Genomic DNA, 27,820 nt, shown 5'->3' with positions numbered 1-27,820 from the left:
AAATTCTGCTATTACTTCCAAAAGCTTAGGAAGGGAGGTGTTCAAGTCCCTCAGATACAGCATTACATCGTCCGCAAATAATCCTATTTTATGTTCCCTTTTTCCTATAAAGACCCTTTTTATTTCTACCTCTTGTCATATTGCTTGAGCCAGAGGTTCAATATATAATGCGAAAAGTATGGGACTTAATCCACATCCCTGCCTTGTTCCGCGTTGAAGGCTGAAGCATGGTGATAGTGATCCGTTTATTTTAAGTTTAGCTACAGGTTGGTGATATAATGCCCTTATCAATTGTATTGAGTCTTGAGTGAAAACAAATCTTTCTAAAGTCTGACACAAGAATTCCCACCCAACCCTGTCAAAAGCCTTTTTGGCGTCAAAACTAATAAGAGCTGCATCCCATTTATTACTATCAATTTTGTGAAGTATGTGTAGTGTCCTGATATTGTCCTGTGTTTGCCTCCCTGGAATGAATCCACATTGGTCGTCCTCAATTAGATCGTTAATAAATAGTTAAATTTATTTAGCTATAATTGAAGTATACAATTTGTAATCTACATTTAGGATGGATATTGGTCTATAATTTGCACAGTTATCTTTTCCTTCCTTGGGGATCAAAGACACAATAGCATCATTTCACGACAGGGGGTTTCTGGCCATTATTTATTATCCATTTGAGTTCTTAGCAGTGATGGGAATAACGGCATTACTTTTTTCAGTAACGAGTAATCTAACTAATTGCTATTTCTATCGTTACAATGCCGTTACTGTTACTAACAAGAAAATGTGGTGTGGTCGCATTACTATTTTTCAATAAACAGATGGTTGAAGCTGTCTTCAGCTTATCGCATCTTATATCACTTGCATGGAAGTAGCTGTAAGTAATCTGGGCGCTACAGCTGTAAGCAGCTGTGCACGCTCCTGCGGGTGACAATCACTTTTTGGCACAACACCTGTAGCTAAGGGGCAAAACAATTGCATGAATGCTGCTGTTTGACTAAGGAAGAATAAAGTAGTGGTAAGCCAATCACATGGCCACTTCAAGTTGACAAAGCAAAAAGGTGATATATACCAGTTTTTAAATTGTGTTGATAGGCCATATAACACCAGAGTCATGATAAACAATATATACGCTGCGTTTTTTATTCAATAGTTTCGTCACATTTACTGTCTAAGGACAGCGCTAGCAAGTACTCTCTGCTTATGAGCAAAATAAAAAAACAAAACAAAAAAACTGCCCTTTTGTGTTAGTGGAAAAATGCACTATGTCGACCAATCAAAAAATGATATGGCAACATGACATTTGGTTGTTTAGAAAGAGGGGGAAATTTTAGAAGTGACGACGAGAGAAAGAGAGAGAGCAGAAAGAGAGAGAGCGAGAGAGAGAGAAAGAAAGACAGCAGAAAAAGAGAGAGCGAGTTTTGAAATGTGAGAGATTTGTGACGTTTAGCGTGTTTGGAGTGTGTAGTTAATGTGTAGTGTTGTTTAGTTAGTGTGTAGTGTTGTGGATAGTTTTGTGTTGTGTGTCAGAACAATGAGGTGACTGCTGTCTCCAGGTAAAAAACAGGAGTGATGCATCTGCTGCTGTCAGACCTGCAGGTATCAGGCTGTGATGTTCTCCTTTATAGTGGACAGAAATTTTTGGAGTAGCACAAATAATTTGTGTGGCATCTTACTGAATGCAGAACAGCTGATTGTTATGGAAATAGTTTGAAATGGTTATAAATAAAAAGGGTAAAAGGTAAATGGCTGCAAATAACTTTGTTGTTTGCAAAACGTGTGAATAGGATTTTAAAATTGACAATTTATATTTGCATTTAAAATTATGAAATATGATTCATTAAACATGTTTGTGGTTGTAACAGTAATAAATATAACTTTTTCTACTCTGATTTTATGTTTTTTGTGTGATTTTAGATCAATTGTGTTAATACAGTATGTCAAAATGAAAACATAACTGTAAATTCAGACACATGAGGTTGTGCTGAAAAGGATGAGACCAAACAAGGCAAAGTAAATAGTTTTTAAAGGTGAAATGTAGAGGGAAAATCAAAAGTAGTTAAAAATGGCCAATAATACCCTGGACCCCAGAGGGCTAGACATAATGCAATAGTTACTTTTCAAGTAATTAATTACCTTTAGAATCTTGTAACTCAGTTACTAACTCAGTTACTTTTTTGAAGAAGTAAATAGTAACTATAATTAATTAATTTTTCAAAGTAACTTTCCCAACAGTGGTTCTTAGCAAGATAGGGTTTAGTTTCTCCCGAAATACCTGATACCATTTCACAGGGAACTCGTCATTGCCTGGGGTTTTGTTGGATTTCTCTCTCCTGATTGCCTTGTTCAGTTCTTCTATTGTGATTTCCTTAGTAAGTACTTCGTTTCGGTTTTTCCCGATGCTGGGTAGATCTAGTGAGTACAAAAAATTTCTTATTGATTGTACATCTACAGTTCCTTCTTGCAGATAGAGTTTCTGGTAGTAATTGTTAAAAATGTTATCTATTTCTTCTGGTTCAGTTTCCAACTCTTGAGTTAAGGAGTTTCTAATTTTGTGCATTGCTGTATCTATCTGCTGTTTTCGCAACTAATAATTTGGTGGATTTAGGGCCCAGTTCGTAGTAATTTTGTTTCAGATATCTTGCCTTTCTTTCCACTTCCTGATTCAATAAATTTTCTATTTGTATTTTAACCTCTAAAATTTGTTTCTGTACTATGAGGTCCTTTTAAGTCCTGAAAATTTGTTCCAACTCTTTTTTTAATTTTTTGTCAGCTGATTATATTGTTCAATTCTTTTTTCTTTTTTTTTTAACAAAAGAGGCTTTTGCTATCAAGCTTCCCTGCAGAATGGCTTTCATTGAATCCAAAGAATTAGAGGATTCACTTCTCCGTTGTTATTCTCTTTAATGAATGTATCTATTTCTTATTTAACATAATTTGTAATGGTTTCATTATGGAGAAGCCCTACATGAAGGTGCCAAACTGTGTTCCTTGGAAGTGAGTCCAACTGAATTGTCAGAAAAATTGCTTTATGATCCGAGACATCTGCTACCGCAATTTTACAGTCTAACACTCTGTGACATTCTTCCTTTTGCATAAAAAAATAATCAATCCAGGTGTGCACTGAGTGCGGAATTGAGTAATGTATGTAATCCCTTTGTGAAGTGTGCAGTAATCTCCAGACATCCACTAGTCCCGTTTCCTCAAGTGTCAAGTTTAAGTGTCTGTTTATATGTGTTTTGTATCTAGTTTGACTAGTTGTCAGAAAGATTATATTCTTATTTTCTTTTTCAATTTTTTTTAATACTCTTTAAGCAACATTATTTCCAGACACTATGACATAGTATACATTTGTGAAAATGAAATGATCCTCCACCACTGACCTTTAAAACAAACGAAACCTAAACCAAAACGCGGTAGAACTAATAGATGAACAATTAAAGAAAGCTGCAGAATCCAAAACTTGAACAACACTGCAGTATGACTCCCAATATGAAGTAAATGAGACACCCCCATACAATTATGAGAGAGAAAGCCTCACAAAAAGTGAGGGCCCTCTCTTAGAATCAGTGAGAACCACGATCTGAGTCACACTCATCCTATCTTAAGTTGTTGGCTACCTCAAAGTAGAGCGATTATATACAACTTGAACCATAAAGAACATATTAATTATTCGGGAGAGCCAGATACCTATTTGGAGTTTTCTGTCCCCACACTGATAGAGTATCTATAAAGTCAAACCCTTCTCTGAAGTTAAGTTGTTCTGTGCTGGAACACTTGTAGTTTGTCGCGCTCTGAATGGCTCCGTCGTTGCTTCTCCGGGTCACGGGTTGCCATGGTGACATTTGCTCCAGTGGCTCTATCAGAGACGTAGGGTCAAATCCTCCTCTTTCGCGTGGCTCCTCCACCCTAAATCCTCTCCGCTGCATTTCTCGTACCGCTTCGGCCGGACTTTGGTACACCTGAGGGCCCGTGTCCCTGTGAATCTAGAGTTTTGTTAATGGAGATCGTATGCCCTTTTGTTTAAGTGCGTTTTTCACTTCTCTATATGCACGGGACTGTTGTACTACCGTAGCAGCATAGTCATGGTCGAAACCAATGGGCTTGTCTTTCACAAGGATCTTCTTCTGCTATGCGTTTCTGAGGACTGTTTCCTTTGTTTTGAACTGAAGAAAACAGACGACAATGGAACGGGGAGTGGCATCAGCACCTGGCCTAGGACCGAGAGACGGGTGAGCCCGTTATATTTGTGGGTCAGTGCCATCAGGTATTAGCCTCTCTCTTCGGATCACATTTTCAACAAAGCTTGTATTTATTCTCGATCTAGACTGAAGGTCTTCTAGCTTTTCGGTCAGTTTCCTCTGCTCCGTTAGCAATTGTCTCAGAGCGTCGTAGGCCACCGCTGACCAGCTTTGGAGCCCCGCCACTCGTGTTTCGGCTTCCTCAAGTTTCTCGCCGTATTCTTGGACCGCTAGCTTATTGGCCGTTAGCTGTTGGTTTGTGTCTTCTTGAATTTATTCAGGTCTTCTTTCAACTCACACCTCAAATCTTCTTTGCATGCGTTGAAGTCAGCTTTCATCTCCGTCCGGAGGTCAAAGATTTGTTGGCTGATATTTTTAATGCCCTCTTGCGAAGATTCGAGTTTGGCCCCCTCACTGTTTTCTTCATCTGAGTTAGCCATATCAGCGTGCGTGTCCTCTCGTTCTTCTGAAAAATACTGTTCAGTTGGTTCATGTATCTTCTTGTTCTTTTTCTTTGTCTTTGTCCCGCCGGCATTGTTTTAAACATAGAAGTAGTAAAAAAAAACCTTGAATTTGAGGGGGAATTCGCTCGAGGGGGTATGCACAGAGATGAAAGTTGAATTGATTAATGTCAGAAAGTAAAAATTCAAGACTGTTCCTTTGCATGGATCAGATTGAAAAGCTTATGCCACTGTTGTTCATGGAGATTTTTGGATATATGCAGAGTAAGAAGATTCTAGCATTAAGTAATCAGACAGGGTCAGAGTGAATTACAGTTTCAGACACTCACATCATCTGTGGCTGCAACAGCCATCTACATACCTCACAGTGTTTCGTCTCAGCTGCCTCACCAGCTTCATTCCTTCCTCCCCAGGATTATTGTAGCTCAGGTCCAGCTCTCTCAGATTGGAAGGAGTTGAGCCAAAAGCTGAGACCAGAAAACTGCAACCTTCTTCTGTGATCAGGCAGCCTGACAGCCTGTAGACATGAAAAATGCTCTTAAAAAGAAAAGAGCTGCCACAGCTTTCATAATTTGACAAATCATAGCTGACGCAGTCCTACATCAATCAAACACTAATGTAAACCAGATATTAAACAGTCATCAGTTGAACATTTGAAGAAAGCTGACCTGAGTGTTTCCAGTTTACTATGTGGACTTTCCAGTCCAGAAGACAAAACTTTCACTCCAGAGTCCTTCAGGTCATTGTCACTCACATCCAGCTCTCTCAGACTATTGGATTGTGAACTGAGAACTGAAGAGAAACTTACACAGCTAGTTTCGGAGAGGTTACAGCCACTCAGTCTGAAAAAAAGCCAAACCCAATAGAAAATTATTTTAAAAGTTGAAATTCAAACTTTTCATTCAACTTGATTTGTGTGAAATGTAATCTCAAACGCTAAATGTTTTGTGATCTACTGTTAGAAATAAATAAAGCCCTCCATTGACCCTGTCAGACTGATCAAGCACTAAATTTCTTTATATGCGGATGATGTGGTTTTGTTCCTGTCAAATCCTGAGCGATCTGTTCCTGTGCTATTAGAAAATCTCGGGTTATACAATTAATTGGCAGAAGAGTGAGTTTGTGGCTTTAACTGCAAACCTTGATGTAGATTTTTTGAAAACTTTGCCTTTTAAATTTACATACAGACTGAAATACCTGGGGGTTATTTTGCCCAAGGATCCTAAATTGATCTTTAAGTTGAATTATCTTGAACAAGTTGAAAAACTGAAAAAGGACATTGAGAAATGGAGGGCTCTCCCTATTTCCATGGTAGGTCACGTCAAGCCAATCAATCAATGCTACCTTTTAATCACTCTGATAGCTCCTTGATTATACACTTGCTTGATATTCTTAGCAATGTAAAGTCATGGATGGCTCTAAATTTTTTAAAAATTTTACTGAACGTAAAATGGAAGTAATTCTATTCGGTCCCAGTCATTTCTCTAGTACCTCATATGTTGACTTTGCTGCTCTGACCCCTGACTTGAAGAGCTTGGTTACTGATCTTGTGGTAAAAATCAGTATTGCACTTAGTTTTGATGACCACATAATGGCGCGATGGTCCCGACAATATATTGTGTAACTGACTTCGAGCAGTAGAATGCACGCTTACAAATACAAACAATTATAGAAGATAGCCTAGGCCGAAGGCCTGGAATTCATTTAGCTTGAAATTGCATTTGTGTCCTGCCCAGCAACAAGTGACAAAAGAGGAGTTAAGAAACTTGTAAGTCAACAGGAAACATCTGGAAGATGTGAGGGTCGAAACAAACTGCCATATATGGTAAAATGTTGATGAAAAAGGGATCTTGTCTAACTGTTTTTAGCTTTTTAGTTAATCATTTACTGTAACTGATGTATGTCATACTCTTTGCTGATGCATGAAGGGGCTGAACCCTGACATATTAAAACCATTTTGAAGTGTGCTTTTGGGCAGAGATCTATGCTGATGTGTTGCTGTATACATCTTCCCACGCGTGTGTTCAATAAAATCATCATTTGACTGAACTCTTCTGGGCCAGTTTTGGTTTGTTCTTATCCTCAATATTAAGAATCGGGACAGTATTGGGTGGTGAAATTCTCGTTCTATCACCTAAGACTCAAAGACTCTCTCAAAGGTTAAACATTTTCTATCCAGGTGGGACTTGGAAACTGTCTTTCATGGTTTTATAATGTCCCGCTTGGATTAGTCCAATTCCCTTTTAATAGGAGTTGGCCAGGGCACTCTGTCATGCATGCAATTGGTGTAAAATGCTGTGGCACTGGCTTCCAATTGAATTTGGGATCTATTTCAAAATTCTTTTTATGGCTTTTAAATTCTTAAACGGTCTGGTGCCTGTATATTTGTCTGATCTTCTGCAGCCCTATGTCCCCATGTCCCCCCTCATTCACTCTGGTGAGCTGAGCAGCTGTTGCTCTCAGTCCCTAAATCGCAGCTGAAGCTTAGAGGAGACCAGGCCCATGCAAAACAGGGTCCATGTCAGCAGCAATAACAATGTTAAGATTTACTCTCAACCATTTCCAGACTTGTTTAAATGAAATGCAACTTGCAATTGTCAACCGGGTCTCAAATAAAACCAAATGTAACATTTCCATACCTCAGCATTTCCAGTTTACAGCATGGATTCTCTAGTCCAGCAAACAGCAGTGTCACCCCGAATCTTTCAGGTCATTGTAGCTCAAGTTGAGAGCTCTCAGTTCACAGTCTTCCAGTCTGAGAGAAGACGAAAGAGCTTCATAGCATCTTTCTGACAGGTTACAGCGACTGAGCCTGGAGAAAAAAAGTTTAAGTCATAAGAAATTTGGTTTTGATTTCCATTAAAGCCAGCATAGGGTTTAAATTAACGTTTGGTACTTACTGAGCTTTGTTGGAGGCTTTGACCACTGGCAGAAGCCTCAGAAGGGTCTCCTCTGAAGCCGAATATTTCTTCAGGTCAAACACATCCAGATCTTTTTCTGATGACAGTAAGAGGAAGACCAGAGCTGACCACTGAGCAGGAGACAGTTCATCTGTGGAAAGACTTCCTGAACTCAGGGACTGTTGGACCTCCTCCACCAGAGAAACATCATTTAATTCATTCAGACAGTGGAACAGGTTGATGCTTTTCTCTGCAGAAAGATTCTCACTAAGCTTCTTCTTGATGTACTGGACTGTTTTCTGATTAATTTGTGAGCTACTTCTCATCAGTGTCAGTAAAGGTTGTAGAAGAGTCTGTCGGGTTTGTGAACTCCTTCCAGTCTGTGTTTGCAGGCCTTGTAGAAGGGTCTGACTTGTCTGGAGAGAAAGACCCAAGAGGAAGCGGAGGAACAAATCCAGGTGTCCATTTGGACTCTGTAAGGCCTTGTCCACGGCATTCTTATAGAAGTATTCATCTTCAGATTTTCTTCTTTCAGACTGATGGGATGTGTTTTGTTGCTCGTTAAGCAAGCTGACTCCAGAGTTGATGAAAGTCAGATGGACATGAAGAGCAGCCAGAAACTCCTGAACACTCAGGTGGATGAAGCAGAACACCTTGTCCTGGTACAGTCCTCTCTCCTCTTTAAATATCTGTGTGAACACTCCTGAGTACACTGAGGCTGCTGTGATATCGATGCCACACTCTGTCAGGTCTGATTCATAGAAGATCAGGTTGTCTTTGTTCAGCTGATCAAAAGCCAGTTTACCGAGGCACTCAATCATCTTCCTGCTCCCTGGACTCCAGTGTGGATCTGTCTCAGCTTCTCCATCATATTTGACCTTCTTCACTTTGGCCTGAACCACCAGGAAGTGTATGTACATTTCAGTCAGGGTTTGGGGCAGGTCTCCCCTCTCTCTGGTTTTCAGCACATCCTCCAGAACTGTAGCAGTGATCCAGCAGAAGACTGGAATGTGACACATGATGTGGAGGCTTCGTGATGTCTTGATATGGGAGATGATCCTGCTGGCCTGCTCCTCATCTCTGAATCTCTTCCTGAAGTACTCCTCCTTCTGTTTGTCAGAGAAACCTCTGATTTCTGTCACCTTGTCAATACAGTCAGGAGGGATCTGATTGGCTGCTGCAGGTCGTGTGGTTATCCAGAGGTGGGCAGAGGGAAGCAGTTTCCCCCTGATGAGGTTTGTCAGCAACACATCCACTGAGGTGGACTTTCTAGGATCAGTTAGGATTTTAGTTTTGTGGAAATCCAGGGGAAGTCGACACTCATCCAGACCATCAAAGATGAAAACAACCTGGAAGTCTTCAAAGGTTAAAATCCCTCGTTCTTTGGTTTCAGTAAAGAAGTGATGAACAAGTTCCACCAAGCTGAAATTTTCCACTTTCAGCACATTCAACTCTCTGAAAGTAAATGGAAATATGAACTGGATGTCCTGATTGACTTTGTCTTCAGCCCAGTCAAGAGTGAACTTTTGTGTTAAGACTGTTTTCCCAATGCCAGCCACTCCCTTGGTCAGCACTGTTCTGATTGGTTCATATCTTTCAAGTGAGCCTTTTAAGATGTCTTCTTGTCTGATTGTTTTTTCTGGTCTGTTTGATTTCCTGGATGCTGTTTCAATCTGTCTGACCTCATGTTCTTCATTGACCTCTGCAGTTCCTCCCTCTGTGATGTACAGCTCTGTGTAGATCTGATTCAGAAGGGTTGGGTTTCCTGCTTTAGCAATTCCTTCAAACACACACTCAAATTTCTTCTTCAGCTGAGATTTAAGTTTTTGCTGGTATGGATGCTGAATGAGAAATTCTTTAAGAATAGAAAAGACATATTCTTAAACAAAATAAACTTTACTACTTCCTACTTTTAAAAATACATTAAAAAAAACCACAAATTTTGAAACCTGAGATTATTCTTTCCCATATTTCAAATCTTTACAGAAATCATCTTACTGTTCTGCAGATAGTCAGCTAGCTCCTTCTCCTCCAGTCTCCTCAGGAAGTCCACTGTAATCTTCACAAATGCCTCTCTGCTGCTCCTCTTACACACCTCATCCTCACCCTCCAACACTTCCTCATCCTGACTTTCCAAACAACCTAGGTAATTTGTACTCAAAACCTTCTGGATCTTCTTCAGCTCATTCTTCACAAACATTACAATCTTGGCTTCCAGGAGCTGGAACAGAATAATTTATGAAGGACCTAGTCAGGTATCATGGAACTAAACATCACATCCATGGTTGACACAGTAGTCTAAAAAGCATAGCATGGAAAATGGAGCAATAATGCAAGATTGAGATCACAGTAAAGGGAAAATGGGTAAAAGCTGCACATAAGTAAAGACCATAAGTATGGAGTCCAGTTTTGATTGATGTTGTTGGGCAGACTGACCACTGGGTATCTCTACAGTCACCTGGTCCAACCTGTGGAGGAGTCATGAAGAATTAGCTCACATTAGATTTGAGTTTATGAGCTAAAGGTCCACAAAGTGATCTTAGGAGCAAGTATATCTTATTTATATAGCATTTTTCCAAATAGTAGTTCCAAAATATGTTTCAGTAAAAAAAAAAGAAAGAAAGAAGAGAAAACAGAACAGAAAGATAATTTAAAACAGGAGTGTCAAATACCAGACAAACTGAGTGGATGTGGCAGTTCCACAGTGGATCAACTAAAATGGAAAAAGTCTTCTCGTAGACTTAAATCACACCTTTCTTGGCTGCTACTTCAAAGCACATTGTGCGCTGTCTGTCCTGCGTGCTGCACAACAACATTCAATATTTAGTATTTACTGCTCTTTACACTTAGCTAGATTAATGCGATGGTGTTGTGTTTAGTATGTTGCTTTGTTTTTTTTTTTGCTTGTTTTCTATTCTTTTTCTCTCAACAGGTGATCCCGGAGATATTCCCCCCCCCCCCCCCCCCCTTTCTCACTGTCCCTCTTCCCTTCTGTTTTTCTTTGCCTGCCTCTTTCTTTCTCCCTTTCCTATCCCTCACTCATGTCTGTCCCGTCTGTAACAACTGAAAATAAAATAAAATAAATAATAAAAACAAAGGTCGATCAAATGGACCAATACGGCAATGCCATGATGATCCATTTGGCAAAATAAATCCATTGGGTATCCTTGTTGGTCTTCAGACAACAATTCTGACGGCTAAAGAACCAAATGGGACAGGCAAAAAAAAAAAAAAAAAGTCTTGTCCACCTGTATTCTGACTCTATATGGTAGGACAAATCAGTTTTGCAAGGGTCCACATGATAAACCATTCAAACTTATTTTTAATCACTTTATTAACTGCTACACGTAAAAGTAGATGTATATATAATCCATCCATCCATCCATCTTCCTCCGCTTTATCCGAGGCCGGGTCGCGGGGGCAGCAGCCTAAGCAAAGAGGCCCAGACCTCCCTCTCCCCAGCCACCTCCTCCAGCTTATCCGGGGGAATACCAAGGCGTTCCCAGGCCAGCCGAGCTATATAATCTCTCCAGCGTGTCCTGGGTCTGCCCCGGGGCCTCCTCCCGGTGGGACATGCCTGGAACACCTCAACCAGGAGGCGCCCAGGGGGCATTCTTGTCAGATGCCCAAACCACCTCAGCTGGCCCCTTTCGATGTGGAGCAGCAGCGGCTCTACTCTGAGCCCCTCCCGGATGGCCGAACTTCTCACCCTATCTCTAAGGGAGAGGCCAGCCACCCTTCGGAGGAAGCTCATTTCCGCCGCTTGTATCCGCGATCTCGTTCTTTTGGTCACTACTCACAGCTCGTGGCCATAGGTGAGGGTAGGGACGTAGATCGACTGGTAAATTGAGAGCTTCGCTTTTACACTCAGCTCCCTCTTCACCACGACGGACCGGTGCAGCGTCCGCATTACTGCAGCTGCAGCCCCAATCCGTCTGTCGATCTCCGGCTCCCCTCTCCCATCACTCGCGAACAAGACCCCGAGATACTTGAACTCCTCCACTTGGGGCAGGAACTCATCCCCGACCCGGAGTGGGCACTCCACCCTTTTCCGGCTGAGAACCATGGCCTCAGATTTGGAGGTGCTGATCCTCATTCCTGCTGCTTCACACTCGGCTGCGAACCGCTCCAGTGCGAGCTGGAGGCCCTCACCCGATGAAGCCAACAGAACCACATCATCCGCAAAAATCAGAGATGAGATTCTGAGGCCACCAAAGCGAAAGCCCTCCGCCACTTGGCTGCGCCTAGAAATCCTGTCCATAAAAATTATGAACAGAACCGGTGACAAAGGGCAGCCCTGGCGGAGCCCATCACCCACCAGGAACGAGTCCGACTTATTGCCGGCAATGCAAACCAAGCTCTTGCAACGGTTGTATAGGGATCGAATGGCCCGTAGCAATGGGCCAGACACCCCATACTCCCGCAACACCTTCCACAGGACACCCCGAGGGACACGGTCGAATGCCTTCTCCAAGTCCACAAAACACATGTAGACTGGTTGGGCAAACTCCCATGCACCCTCAAGTATCCTCGAGAGGATGAAAAGCTGGTCCAGTGTTCCGCGACCAGGACGAAAACCGCATTGTTCCTCCTGTATCCGAGGTTCGACTAGCGGACGAACTCTCCTTTCCAGCACCCTGGCATAGACTTTCCCGGGGAGGCTGAGGAGTGTGATCCCCCTGTAGTTGGAACACACCCTCCGGTACCCCTTCTTAAAGATGGGGACCACCACCCCGGTCTGCCTGACAATTTTCTCAGTGGATGTCAGCAGCGCTCCGCCAGCACTATACACAGTGCAGGCAGAGCACCGCTTTCCCCTCCTGAGACGCCTGACGGTTTGCCAGAATCTCTTCGAGGCAGTCCGAAAGTCTTTTTCCATGGCCTCTCCGAACTCCTCCCACACCCGAGTTTTTGCTTCAGCCACTGCCCGAGCCGCATTCCGCTTGGCCTGTCGATACCTGTCGGCTGCCTCCGGAGTCCCACAGGCTAACCAAGCCCGATAGGACTCCTTCTTCAGCCTGGTGGCTCCCTTCACCTCTGGTGTCCACCATTTGGTTCGGGGATTACCACCACGGCAGGCACCAACCACCTTGCGGCCGCAGCTCAATGCAGCAGCTTCGGCAATGGCGACGCTGAACATGGTCCATTCGGACTCAATGTCCCCCGCCTCCCTCGGAATGCTGTTGAAGCTCTGCCGGAGGTGTGCGTTGAAGATCTCGCGGACTGGGGCCTCTGCTAGTCGTTCCCAGCACACCCTCACTACGCGTTTAGGTGCACCAGGTCTGTCCAGCGTCCTCCCCCGCCACCTGATCCAACTCACCACCAGGTGGTGATCAGTTGACAGCTCAGCCCCTCTCTTTACCCGAGTGTCCAGAACATATGGTCGCAGGTCTGGTGATACGATTACAAAATCGATCATCGACCTACGGCCTAGAGCGTCCTGGTGCCATGTGCACTTATGGACACTCTTATGTTCGAACAAGGTGTTCGTTATGGCCAAACTGTGATTAGCACAGAAGTCCAATGACAAAGCACCGCTCGGGTTCAGATCAGGGAGGCTGTTCCTCCCAATCACGCCCCTCCAGGTCTCGCTGTCGCATTGAAGTCCCCCAGCAGGACAACAGAGTCTCCAGGGGGAGCACCTTCCAGCACCCCCCCCCCCCCCCCCCCCCCCCCCCCAGGGACTCTAAGAAGGCTGGGTACTCCAAACTGCCACTCGGCGCACAAGCGCAGATGACAGTCAGGACCCGTTCCCCGACCCTAAGGCGCAGGGAACAAACCCTCTCATCCACCGGGAAAAACCCCAACGTAACGGCAGCAAGCCGAGGGGATATTAGAATACCCACCCCAGCCCGCCGCCTCTCACCAGGGGCAACTCCAGACTGAGACATAGTCCAGCCCCTCTCCAGGAGACTGGTTCCAGAGCCCAAGCCATGCGTAGAGGTGAGCCCGACTATATCTAGCGGTACCTCTCAACCTCACGCACTAACTCAGGCTCCTTCCCCACCAGAGAGGTGACATTCCATGTCCCTATTGCCAGTCTTGGCAGCCGGGGGTCAGTCCGCCAGGGCCTCCGCTCCTGGCCGCCACCCGGCACACAATGCACCCAACCCCTATGGCGCCTCCTGCGGGTGGTGGGCCTGCGGGAGGATGGGCCCATGTCTCCTCTTCGGGCTGTGCCCGGCCGGGCCCCATGGACTAAGGCCCGGCCACTAGACGCTCGCCCTCGGGCACCCTCCCCGGGCCTGGCTCCAGGGCGGGGCCCCGGTAACCCTATCCCGGGCAGGGTAAACTGTTCCCTCGGTGTTCTTTTCATAAGGGTCTTCTGAATTATATAATATTATATAATAATATTATTATATATAATAGGCAATGAAATGCAAAAAAGGTATAGTAAAAATGCCAACATGGTATCACTTTATAAAAATCAGGATTTTCAAAAAACATTTTGCACAAAATGTACATGTTTTTACACAATTTCAAAGATTCCAAAAGTCCACCCAAATCTGACATTTTTGGGTGAACAAACATCTCCCAGTTTGTACATTAAGCCTGAGTCAATCCAAGCACACGGCTTCATGAGCAAATCAGTCTTTTAGGGCTGTCACGATGGTATTTCAAACTCGTGTGCTGATTCCCAGGAAAATACTCGATATGCTCTCACATCTATCGTTCACACGGCTCTGCATCAGTATGCAGCTCTCCATGTCCTCAGCTCTGCTTATCAGGCCTGAAAGCCTGTCTGATTCTGCTCTGGATTTCATTCTTTGCTTTATAGTTCTCCAAACTCCAGACCCTCTGCTCAGTTCGGCTATGGGTTCCTTATTGATCTGCATAGCTAGCAAACCACTTGGTTCTCCATGTTCTCCCTAATCTGCTCTGCCATATTCATCCCACGACCCATTCAGTCTGCCATAATTATTTATCTTTAATCTAACTACAGTACACTAGCTGCTGTGTTAATAATAACAGACAGCTAATGTGACTCAGGTAATTTCTAACAGTTAAATGGCAATTCAAACCCCAGTACTTAAACAGAGCAATATATGCTTCCACAAACTAAACACACTGCTTTACTTCTAACTTGATTAAATAGATACTTCAAAAATCATGATTTGATAAAAAACTCTGCATTCTGCATCAGTTTTTTTTATTTTTTCCCTTTTTTTATTTTTTATTTTTTTACATGTGAGCTGACATCTATCAAATGCATATGTGTCATAAAAGTCTGTCCCAATGTATTTACAATGAAGCTTTTTATGCTTGCACACATACGTATGTACTCTAGAACTTTCTCAAATTCCTCCCGACCTTAAAAGTTAATTTGCTCGAAGGGCCAAACCAGGGGCACCACACAAAATAAACATTTACATGGAAATGCTTCAAATTTCTGTTTCTGTCAACTGAACTGTTCTCCAAAAGGTTAAAGATCAAACTTTCTATTCAACACTTTAGCAGATAAGAGTTTGATTTTTATTTGATTTTCAGAGTTAAGATAGAAATTTAAAAATAACCAGTGTTTGATTCATTTTTGATGCTCTGAGTTTTATGAATAAAAGTGAAATCTGTGCAGCAAAGTTAGTGTTACCTTCTCTAACTTCCTACAACAGCATCACTTCCTGTTTGCTGAAGTGGATTTTCAGTTGTTTGGAAACCAAAGGCTTGTTTTTAAGAGGCAGTTGAAATGGGATTGAGGGAATGATGTTTCCACTGCAGTTTATATCCAGCAACATCAAGCAGTTAAATCATCTCTCAAAGAGTTCAGAGTTTACATTTACATAAATCTGTTGCATATACTGTCACGGTCCTGGGTCAGTGACCCAGTGTTTTGAGTTTCTTGTGCCTCTGAGTTTTTTGTATTATGTTCTTAGTTCTCTTTGTTGTCCCAGCTTATTCTTTAGTGTAGTGTCTTAGTTTGGTTTTCTTGTATTCTGTTTAGTTCTCTGAGTATTTAGTAGCTGCCCTCTGTGTCTCTTTGTTGTTGGTATTATCTGTGTTTCTTAGTTGCTCTGTCTCCCCTAGTCTAGTTTGCGTCTTCCTGTTTAACTTTGAAGGTCTGTGTCTCATGTGAGTGTATCCTACTTTGCTCCCTTGTCTCGTCAGTTCTGATTTCTCCCAGCTGTGCTCTCCTTCTGTGTCTCATTCCCCTTGTTACTTCCCAGTGTATTTAAACCCTGTGTTTCTCTGAGTCAGTGTTGCGTTGTCTCTCTTGATGTGTGGATCTCCCTGTGTCTCCCCCATGAGTCTTAGTTTGTTATTTCCCAGTTTAGTTTGTATGGTTTTTCCTGCCAGCCAATAAAGCTGTGACTTTGAGTTAACACCTTGAGTCTGAGCGCCTGCATTTTGGGTCCTACTCCTGCCTGCCACACTGCACTCCTTGACACATACCTCACCACTATTCTTTTCGTAAGGTTAAAAAAAGGTGAAAGAGCCTGTCCAGCATCTCATTTTCAGTTCATTATTTCTACCTCTTAGCAAAGCACTTCATTTTAAGAGTCGTTTAACTCTCTTGAGTCAACAGATTCACCAATGGCATGATTTTAGGTCAGTTGTGCTATTTGTAAAAATGACGCTCAGCTTCTTCGCTGCAGAAACACATCCTATAATATGCCTTCTTTAAATCTTGACTGCTGTGTTTAAGAAATAAAAACAAACTCCGAAAAACACAGCTTTACATATGAACATAGAAATGTGTGAGAGAAAGAGCTGAGCTGTGACATTAACCATGTTTGAAAAATATGTTCAGACAAACTGTTCAAACTAAGTCAGTAACAACATTTAAAGACTGATTACCTCTGTTCAGCAGAAGAATTTTCTTTACAATTAATATTCAAATCTTTTGACATGTTGCTTTTTAAGGACACACAGCTGAGTTCAGCTTTCTGATACATCCTGACAGAGAAAAATAAACAAAAGGACACTAGGTTAAAATTCTGATTTTTTTCCCCAACAATTAGTAGGGAAACTAAAATAGTTTTGTATAATCTAGAAGAAAACAAATTACAAACATGATGAATATGATGGAGCAAACTATCAACAATTTGTCCTCTGAAATATTTTTCAGCCCCATTTTAATACTGAGACATACTTACTCTGTGTCAGATAGATGTCTTTCTCTAAAATGAATACGAAGATCCTTTGACGTGTCACTCTTTAAGGACACACAGCTGGGTTCAGGTCCAGGTTGGTTCCTGTGAATAGTGATGGAGCAGTGATGTGAGTGCTGAGCTGTGACATGGAGAAGAGTCATGGACAGTTAGAGATGGTCATCTCACCTCTGAGCTTTGGTCTGGCTCCCATGTTCCCCACACAGAGTGTTTTTAGAGGGAGGGACTCCCTCCTCTCTGTCCTCACACTGATCCATGCTGCTGACTTCACATCCATATCAGCTCACACACACTTTCTGTGTTCATGACCAATCATGTGGCTAGAGTAGAGTTACAGCAATTCTATGTTAGGTTGATGCAAACAGAGTGTAGGAGGAGCCAGCAGCGGCAAGGTTGCTTACTCTCTGCCAGCTTTTCATTCTTGTTTTGTCTGACACGTCACTATTATGGTAATGCAAAGTTAAACATCACAAATTACTGTTCAATGAAGCTTTGCCTTTATTTGTAAAATATCATAAAGTGAATCACTCATAGGTGTCGTCCTGACTCCTGTGTATACACCGCTTTCACGTACATATGCATCATCTGTGTTATTTGTTTTTTAACAGATGTTTTTAGCTTCACACAGCATATCCATCACAAATGCAAGGAAGGACTGTGCTCCTATAACCTATCAAGAAACTAACACAGACATAAATACACACTTAAGTTGTCAGAGACAAGGAAACACAAGCGGACTGAGGCATTAACACAGAAGCAAGACAGAGAGAAGAACAAATGGATAAACCCCAAGGCATCGAATGTTAATTATTATAGACAGACATGAACCAGAACACGAAATATCAGAGAAACTGTAACTCATTACTAGAATGACCATAAAGTAAAAACAGGAACCAAAGACCTAATGATACCTAATGATATAAGAACTAAAGCTCACATAAAACATGTTCAATAACTATTATAAATATTAAAAATATTAAAAATAAACTCTGGGTTGATTTAACTCTTAGAAGAAAAGAGTCATTTAATCAGCTTGGTCCACTCAGTCATCTGTCATCATCTGTCAGTGTCAGGAGTGTTGTGTGTGGAGGCGAGGAAGTGACCCAAACGCAGAACTCGTGGATAGTGAAGAACTGAAGATGGTTTATTATGAATCGTGGATGAACAGGGCAGGAACGAAGGACTGGCTGGCTGGCTGGCTGGCTGGCTGGCTGGATGGCTGACTGACTGACCTGAACATACATACGGAGAGACAACATCAACATCAATGACACGACAGTGAACGAGTAGAAACAGAGGGCTTAAATACACAGACTGATGAGGATGCTAATGAGAGACCAGTGAGTACACAGCTGAACATAATCTGGCTAATGACACGAGACGAGCTGGCACAGGAAAAGCAGGAAGTGAGAACATGGAAGTGGCAAAATAAACTGAACAGAACTGAAAGCACTGGGTCAACGACCCAGGAACCCTGACAGTCAGGACACTTTCAGATTTCCAATTCTGTCATCAATGTTTCACAATATTTCACTTTTGAAGGATGAGCAATTTTTAAATAGAGATTATCTTGGGACAAAATAGATAGCTGTGACCTGAAAAATGACTGGAACTGAACTAGATATGAGCCTGATCGGACATAAATCTGTTATCCTTATCCAACCTGCCGGCCTGGACACAGTTTGCTGATTAATCATGAAGCTTTGACAGCAACTTTATGAATGTGGAAATGAAACTGAGTGTCAGCTAAATGTCGAGCAGGAGAAGAGGAGTCAGAGAAAAGTGTAGTCGTGACAGAGCTGCTGACTAACAAAGAAAGATAAAAGTATATAATGGGAATTATGTGAAGAGATTAAACAGATGATACAAGCTAAAAATCAAACACGTGAGTATGTGTGACAGAAGTTTACTATTAAAAGTGCGGCATGTTTGAAAGGTTTTGGTCCGTGACACTGAAAAATAGCTGCATAAGTTACCATCAGAGATGGGCAGTAATGCGTTACTGTAATCTGATTACTTTTTAAAGTAACGAGTAAAGTAAGGGATTACTATCGCAAAAACGGTAATTAGATTACCGTTACTTTCCTGTAGGAACGCTGCGTTACTGTGTTGCTAAAACCGTGATTTTTTTGCGAGTATGTCTCATGACAATGACGTAAGCGAGTGCGACGTTCGTGACAACAGCTGTGTGCAGATCAACAATGGATAATATATCAAGTATGGGAGAGAGTATGAGCTTGCAGCGTTTAAAGCGTGGAAGTACTGACCTTACTTTGAGTTTGATTCCATAAAAAGTGACAAAAACATTAATGTCCGTTGTGCGTGGGAAGAAAACTTCTTTTTACAGCGAAAAAAAACCCCTAAACAAGCACCGAGTGCGCTACGACGTAATGGGAAATTCACAGAGAAACTCGCGGATTCTTCCACTGACCGCTGCGGCACACCTGCACCAGGGTAAACCTCCGCCTACCCAACTCCTGCTTTACAGGTGAAAATAGAGCAAAAGGACCGCTAGTCTTTGACTTTATTTATTTTCTGCTGTGTTTTACTTGCATCTATTTGAAAGACTGTGTATAAACACAAAAAATATTTTATTTTATGAGCTGGAATGTGCAGAAAATAGTTTTAAATGTTAAACTAATTTCTTCAAGTCAGAGAATGGTGCATATAATTTAATTTTTACTTGATGCATAAAACTGATAAAACAAGTTAAAAAAAAAGAGACTTTTCCATTTGATTACATTTTGTATGATGGATTATGCAGAAAAAGTAGAATTGGGCTGAAAGCTATCACTTTATTACCTATTCGGGTTGTAAATCGTGTTTATTAAAAAGAAAATAAGTAATCAGTAAAGTAACGGGATTACTTTTTGGGGGAAGTAATCAGTAATTAGTTACTGATTACTTTTTTCAAGTAACTTAACCAACACTGGTTACCATTGGGAACATACCCCTCTAAGAGCCCTGACATTACCTGGATAAGATCAAATCCTGCTTCGTAGTACAGACCTCAGTAATTGGACGCGGTCCAGTTGGATTCTTATATGTTGTGAGTAGAAGGACTAAGAAGGACTGTTGTTGTTACCACAGAGAAATCTAACATCATTTTTAAAAACACACGTTGATTTAGTAGATTTTTGAGAAAGATCGACAAAGATCCATGAAAAGGACTCTGATTTATCATTTTAATTTCAAGCCGATAATGTCACGGTAACTCCTCAAAAATATATTCAATGCTGTTTAGAATCAGTCATGTAGGGACAAAGTTGCCCTGATGTACACAGAATCAGTATTTCTAAATATGTAGCTGCAGCTAGTTAGAGCAAGTCACATATTAATTGGAAGTTTGGTGGTTTGATCCCTGTCTGCACCAGTCTGCATCTGAAACAGCCAAGATACTAACCCGGAGTTGCTCTCTGATACATCCATCGGAGTATGAATGTTAGATAGAAAGCTCTTCTGCATCGAAAAATTAGTCATTTGTATAAAGTACTTTGAGTGCTCAGAGTAGAAAAGTGCTATATAAGAACCAGCCCATTTACCATTCTCACCCACTCATACTACATTATAGCAAAGTTTCATCTCCAACCACTGCATTATCCTTCATTATTTGTTAGGATCTCTGGGTTTTTTATCCAGGGTTTTGTGTTTTGTAATTTCTTCATGGAATTTGTATTTTGTGATTCCTCTTTGATTTTGAGAGTCTGCTGTGCTTTAGTTTGGCTCTTTCTGTTTTAGGATGGTTAATAGTTTCCTTTAGGATTTAGTATATCCCATGTAGTCTCTGTTTAAATTGTGGTTTGTCTTTTGGGTCTTTTAATACTAGCTATCTGCTTTAGTGATCCCTTTCTGTTCTTCAGTCAAGTCCCTGTGTCTGTCTTGTGTGTGTTACGTACATGTACATACGTGTGTGTTAGTTCCTCTTTTTTAATCATCTCATGTCTCATGTGCTTAGTTTTGTGTTTTACTTCCTCCATTTGGTAATTTAATCTGCTCTAACCCTAACCAAGGAACACCGATGTTCCCATCGGTGTTCCTTGGTTTCCCAGTCTCGTTTGCATTTACCCATCCCATGTTCCCCTGTCTAGTCTTTTCTCCTCTATGTAATTTAACCCTTGTTCCCCAATAGTCTGTGTTTTCCTGTTTCTACTGTTGCTTCTTGTGACTTGTTTTCCTGTTTCTACTGTTGCTTCTTGTGACTTGTGTTGTTCACTTCCCCTGCATCATCATGTCTGTATTTTCCACCCATGTCTCCCACCTGTTGGCTCTCTTCTCATTATCCAGTGTGGAGTTATTGTCCCCATCTTCTGCTGTACTTTGTCAAGTCCTGCTGTCATGGTTGTGTTTTCTTGTTCCGTCTTCCCAATGTTATTTTTTGGGGGGGCAGTGGTGTGGGACTGATTAAGGAAAAAGGCAGCAGCAATCAGCAATACTCTATATACTACATAACATACTTGAAAATGAAAACATACCACACTGGTAAACTTGGAATGGTTGGTTTACTAGGAATGACCAAAGTTAGAAAAATAAATTGATCTCCAATAAGAGAAAGGATTATTGTAAGAAAAAATATTTTTGATGGGTTTTTAGATTAAATAATGAAATATGAGCATACTCTTTTGTTAATCACTGTTTATTAAATTAACCTTGTTGAATTTGAGTAGAACAAATTTTTTAATTTGGCAGAAATATGGCCGCAGTTTGAAATGAAACTATACTGGCTGTAGAGTAGGCAAGAATCAAGAATCTACTAAGATTTTCATTTAGACAATTAAGAAACATTTTTTAAATAAATTTTTTATATGTAGTAATAATATTCCAATGAGCTTGTTGAATTTGTGGAGAAATGTCTGTGGAACCACACAGTGGGCTGAGATGAAGAGAGAAATCGGTTAAAAATTTAGTGTCAACTAGTAAACATCAATTTTTTAAAATTATTTTTCCAGATATCACATTTTTTCTGTAATATAAAACTGTAATTTATGCTAGAAATAATAGTCCAATCAGGCGGATCATCAATTAAGAAGTGCACTACAGCAAAATTCAGACACAAACACAGACACACAAAAACCCAATTTTACTGTGTCTTAACACAGTATCATAAATCTAATTATGATATGTGATAGTCTATTAAATAACAATTTAACTATGCTTCAAAAACATATTACAGCTTTTTTCAGTCTGTTGAACAATAATCACCAAAGAAGGAGAAGCACTACCATAAAACTTAGTGTAAAAGCGCAAGAAAGTTTAAGAGGCTTACAAATGATGGCTTACATAAACGCTGTGTTACAAGTCGACCTTGTTCATACGAGTCCGTCATCATGAACAATGCTATGATTTGTGCTGTTTGTGCTGGAACTAAGCTGCACACAGGTGATATTAATCCAAAAAAAACAAAAACAAAACTGCTTCCATTACCTTCACGTGGAGATTCACACGAAGACAACCAGCTTTTAAAGTTTTTAAAGTAAAACTTTAAAAAAGGAAACAGTGAGAGTAGGAGGAGTTTGTGGGAAAGCGGGGGCTGGGGAACATTAGTAACTGATTAGTTTATAATCAAGTTCTGTTTTTAGGAGTGGAAATGTTTCTAAGCATCTGTAAATGTTTGTTGGAGGGTTTACAGAAGCTGAATCATTTTGTGTGACAGTTAAAGTCAAACATACTCATAGTAGAGAGACTATCTCTGCTGATCAAACAGGTCTCACTGTAATGTCTCTTTAGTCAGAATCCGTCTCTGCTACATTACTGACTGCAAGCTGTCACATTTACATTTAGTAAATACTCCTTATACCACTTATACACTTTTATTTTATTACACTACAGATTTTCTGATGAAGAAATACGGTATATATATAGGCAACCTGATGAAGCAGTATTTCACTTCAAAAAACTAAGAAGGAAGCACTGCAGTGAAGTTACAGCTGAGTTTACCTGCATTCAACTGGTGATGCAGAAAATGTTATGTTTGAAATATAAAGTCTGTTTCATACTGCTGGAGTTGCAGCTGATAAAACATTTTAGTGACTGTGTATTACGACCCTGGAAATTGTGGTAAAAATTATTAATATCTGATTTCTGATCTTTTTTGTGACCAAATCCTACAGACTCTTTATGGTTATCATGGGATGGTCTTACAGGTGGAGGATGCTGATATTTTATCTCCTCATCTTTTCTGACAATTTGAATGTTTCCAAGAATGAAATTGCAATTGCGAAATCTCCTGGAGGTGAGTGACTGTTTACCTATAATTGTTTCTTTGGATTCTAAATCACAGTTTCATGTAGGAAGATATTAGACCAGTATTAAGTAGAGGGAAGAAAAAGATACTGCTGGATATCTATATCTATGTGTATAGTTATTTTACCATAAATTCTGACTAATGGAATTGTTCAATTTCAGGCACCAAAACTGAAAGTGGAATACAGAAAACTACTGTGAGAAGAGAGTATGTGTTTCCACTGGTATTTTTTTGGTGTGTTTGTCATCTATCTATTTATAAATAATAACAACTGTATTAATTAATAATTGAATTGTATGCTTTAAGCTCTTCCAGATGATAAAAATAAACCTGTCATGGTTCTGGGTCATATTGACCCAGCATTTTGAGTTTTTTATGTTTTGGTTTGATTTTGTATTATGGGTTATATTCTGATTCTATTGTTGTACTTTGTTGATTATTATTATTATTATCCTGTGTTCTGGTTTCTGTTTTTGTATATTGAGCCCTTCTATCTGTGTCTAGTCTGTGTCTCTGTGCCTGCCCTGGTCCCATGTCTGTGATGTCATAGTGTTTGCTTTAAGTTGTGCCTGTCATGTTTCCTGTTTTCATTTGAAAGTCTGTGTCGATGTTTCTAGTTTTGCTTCCCTTGTCTTGTTAGGTCTGATTTCTCTCAGCTGTGTTTCCCTCCTGTCTTATATTCCCTGACTACTCTAGTGTGTATTTAAGCCCTGTTTTCCTTACCTTGTATTGTGTTGTACCCTCTTCATGCTGTGTTTTTTTTTTTTCTTGTACTCCTGTTAGCTTTGTAGTGTAGGTTTCTTCGTTCCTGTTACCAGTTTAATTTTTAGTTTTGCTTTGAGGTTTTGGTTTGTTTTTCTAAAGTCTATTTACTCAGCAATACAGCTGCGCTCTAAGTTTAACCTCCCGTCTACGAGTCCTGCATTTAGGTCCATTCCTTCCTGCCACACAGTGAATTATGACAAAACCAAGGAAAGTGGAAATTTTTCAACTGGTTGAATGTATTGCTTTGCATATACTAAAAGCCTGCAAGCAGAAAACCTGTCCAAATTTGAACTGTGTAAAGTGAAACACTCATAAATACATATTATGTCTGCTGGAGACAGCAAAGAGGTTTGCCCCTGGAACTGGTCTCCATACAGAGGTTGCTGTTTCATTCATGTTCATTTATGTACAGATGAAAAGTTCTGGGATGATGGTGAGTGCAGGTCTACTCAGCCATAGCGCAGACAGATGGAAATCACCATAAACACAGAGGTGTGGACGAGTAAAACAGATTTACTCACGCAACGTCAAAGGTGTGCGCCGTTTTTGACGTTGCGCTTTGTGCCACGTTATTGTTTACATGAGATGAATTTCTACAATTGGCAGATACAGACAAAATACTGTTTCTGTTAATCTTACTATCTGCAGTTTTTACACACTTACATATACACATACAGTTACTATCCCTCCATTTAGTTTTAGGGACATTGGAGAAAAAAAACATGAAGATGAACTTTTGCGACTGAGGCCGCATTTGAAGGCCAATTATGTCACAGCCAGGCAACGAAGGCTGTCCCAATCGAAGGCTGCTCCAAATGCATCCTTCATTTTCCCAAATTTGACTGATGAGTCGGGTATATCCTTCGTGGCCCTACCTATCCCAGAATTCATAGCATGGCTAAGCCAATTCCAGTTTCCAACAATGTTGGCAGCTACTTAGTTTTAATATTACTCTTTCTGGGTCACAAAATAAATGTTTAAAATATTTTCAGGCGAGAATGTAGCTGTGAAAATTTCAAATATCTGCTTGGTTTATCAAGACATTACATATTTGCAAAAGCGCTCAAACATTTTTGGAGACATCTGTTACCCACCATCCTTTGGAGGCTGCCAGGTCGAAGCTGAACAGGAGGTCGAGGCCCACTAGAGCCGGCGAGAACACTGCACTGCCAGCACATCAGGCCTTGACCTCCAGGTCAGCTTCGACCTGGCAGCCTCCAAAGGAAAGGATCTCGCAAAAGTAACTCGGGATCTTGTAAAAGTTCATCTTCATTTTTTTTCTCCAGTGTCCCTTGCGGGGCTTCGTACATTACAGTTGTGAGTCTACACCAACCAAAATACTGTCTTTAGTTATACATTTGAAATGCAAAGGGAAAGGGACAAATTATCAACTTGGAGTCAAACTCTTTCACATTTAGGCATTCCCTGAAAATTCATCATATTTTGAACATGTATAAGACAGAGATGGCACGATACCACTGTTTTATGTCCGATACTGATATCACAAATTTGGATCGATATGAATCCGAAAGTGTATTTTTTTTAAATATCTTGCTGCATTTTGTATAAGTTCATACTCAGGTTTTAAAAAACAAAACACTAAAGCTATTCTGTTATACCTTTATCCAAAAAATACACTGCACCCAAAATATTCCATAGTTCAGCAATACTGATCAATCTAATAAACTTAAAACTACACCATCCTCCCTATTTTGGTATTTTCAAGAGTACTTAGCAGAAACATTAAACAGCCTAATTAACAGGGTTGCCAACTCCCAGCAAAAAAAACAACAAAAAAAAAAAACAGGGAACCACCCCCTACCTTCCGCCTCATGATGCTTAATCAATGTAATTGACTTTAATTTCATGCATGTGTAAAACAAATTCACAGAAATCAATTATTTTTCTACAATAATTAAATAGATTCAACATCTTTCTTCAATAGAATTGCAGACTGCACAGATGGTACCTTCCCAAAGGAAAAAGTACTACAGCTTACTAGGGTATATATTAGACTTAATAGTTACTATATACAATAATGTACTTCTAGGGCTGGGCGATATAAACGATATATGATAGAAACGATATAAATTTGGCCAACGATAGAGATTTTGACTATACCGCTCTATCGCGATAGCACATGTTGATGATGTCATCAAGCTGCACCTGTTTTGGTCGAAAGCATAGCAGCGGCTACAACCATTATCATCTGCAAATTATGCCGGGCGACAGTCATAGCAAAGAGATGAAGCACTTTTGAAATATGGGGAAAGCGAAAAACTGCGCTTCCTCCACTTCCGTAACATTGATTCATTAATGTTGAATTCTCTCGCAGCTGCTCTATTCCCATGTTGTTGCAGTATATTAATAACTAACCTCGTATTGTGGATGAATAATCTCAGTTGTTCTCCTGACTGAAGTTTGCCCCGTGTAGCATCCTGCTATGCGATTGCATTTGTCCCTGACCACCAGAATCCCTCACGTTAACTTTCGAGTGGAAAGTTGGCGTTTATCCTCCAGCTTCACTGTGCTAATGTTATGCTAACATAGCTGTGTAGCAATCGCGTAGCACAACATAATATACCAGGTAGTCCAACTTCAATAACCCTGCAAACGGCACTGCTGTTTAGTTTTCTGTCTTCATTTATGTTGGAAGTCGTAGCAGAGCTGTACGTTTTAATTAGTTTCAAAAATCTCCCAGTCAGAACATGGTATGAAATGTTTAGGTGGAAACTAGCGAGCTAACTTCCTGTTAACTTCTAACTCCGTTAAATTTAATAAATTCTGTTTTCATGGATGCCTGGATGTTAAACTTAATTGTTACACCTGGTAAAGCAGCAACACTGATGATTTTATTAAAGATGAAAGAATTTAGACCGTTTTTAACTCTCTGTGTTCGTTTGACTTTGGGACCTGAAACAGAAGAAGTTTTGGACCCAGATTACTCCGCGATGCTCCTCACTACGGCAGCCGTAATGCTCTGACAATCCATCAAGCAGTGCAGCTTACCAAAGTTGTACTAAAACATTTTTTAACAGATTTCTGCACACCAAAATTGGTTCGAGGTCCTTAAGCACAACCAGAATTCATACATAAGGCACACTCTTGATTTTTGAGAAAATTAAAGGATTTTAAGTGCACCTTATAGTGTGGAAAATACGTTATACAGAAGAAAATAATATATCGCGATATATATCGTCACGTGCTTCAAATTATACCACGATATGGATTTCAGGCCATATCGCCCAGCCCTATGTACTTCTATACATTTTACATCAGATGAAAACTTTGGTTGAAAGATTCAGATAATTATTTATTAAAAGCTAGATATTTTAAATGATAATAAGAAAGAAAATGATTTCTTTGTGCCCCCCTTTCCCTGTTAATGCCCTATCGGCCCCCCTGGAAAAACTTTGCTAGATCCGCCCCTGCACAGTTACCAGCCGTCAGCTACGTAGAAAAGGATCCTGATGTAGAAAGTAATAATAAATAAATTATAACAACAGCTTATCAAGATTAAACGTGGTGTTATTGTTTATCTGCTGGTTTTCTGGTGCAAAGTGGGCAATAAACAAAAAAGAGACGAGACTAATGACAGAAAAGCCGATCAGCTGATCATTGATCAGTTTCATGATTGAAGTAGCAACAGGTGAGGGAGGGGGAGAGAAAAAGAGACAGTCGGTCCATATATCGGTTGGTAAGCTTAACGTGGGAAGGCTTTACAAACATTCAGAGATAAACTTACACACTTGCTTTACTTCTCTGGGATACCTTTCTCTGAGATGAAATGGCGGTTTGGTAGCAAGGCTCCAAATGCTCAACCAGACCGCCAACAGGTCTCGCACGCCACAGCCGCTCTATCACATGACACATACTCCTCCAACGTGCTAAGGTCATAAGCTGGGTTACACTATGTTGCAAGTTTTGTGAGGTGCTTTTGTGATAGTTAATGGATCGGATTACATTTTTTATTTCTCTCCAGTATTCGATCCAGTAATTTAGGTCAGTATCGGACCGATACTGATACGTAATATCGGATCGGTCCATCCCTAGTATAAGATATCTATTTTTTCTGCTGATCAAACAGGAAAGTCAAACTGTAACG

General features: G+C 40.7%; 1 protein-coding gene across 6 annotated transcripts in view; it reads right to left on the bottom strand.

Moving 5' to 3' along the window:
* Positions 1-16,966, bottom strand: part of LOC102791731 (protein NLRC3-like) — a 31,212-nt gene extending 14,246 nt beyond the window's left edge. Inside the window, exons 1-10 of one of the 6 annotated variants that reach the window (XM_087836797.1) lie at positions 16,878-16,966; positions 16,711-16,793; positions 13,213-13,227; positions 9,992-10,074; positions 9,601-9,823; positions 9,489-9,508; positions 7,603-9,443; positions 5,371-5,544; positions 5,069-5,219; positions 350-355 (exon numbers count right to left, since the gene is read on the bottom strand). In XM_087836797.1, the coding sequence (XP_087692923.1) occupies positions 350-355; positions 5,069-5,219; positions 5,371-5,544; positions 7,603-9,443; positions 9,489-9,508; positions 9,601-9,823; positions 9,992-10,074; positions 13,213-13,227; positions 16,711-16,793; positions 16,878-16,966 (2,685 nt within the window). Of the gene's footprint in view, positions 1-349; positions 356-5,063; positions 5,220-5,370; positions 5,545-7,602; positions 9,458-9,488; positions 9,509-9,586; positions 9,824-9,991; positions 10,075-13,212; positions 13,228-15,190; positions 15,194-16,395; positions 16,495-16,694; positions 16,794-16,877 lie in introns of all 6 variants that reach the window. The other 5 variants (XM_087836793.1, XM_087836792.1, XM_087836794.1 and 2 more) reach the window with 5 other exon arrangements.
* Positions 16,967-27,820: the final 10,854 nt, after the last annotated feature.

This window comes from Neolamprologus brichardi, chromosome 23, assembly GCF_056152115.1.
Source record: "Neolamprologus brichardi isolate AB-2024 chromosome 23, ASM5615211v1, whole genome shotgun sequence".
Taxonomy (NCBI): Eukaryota; Metazoa; Chordata; class Actinopteri; order Cichliformes; family Cichlidae; genus Neolamprologus; species Neolamprologus brichardi.
This window is presented reverse-complemented; position numbering and strand designations above follow the sequence as displayed.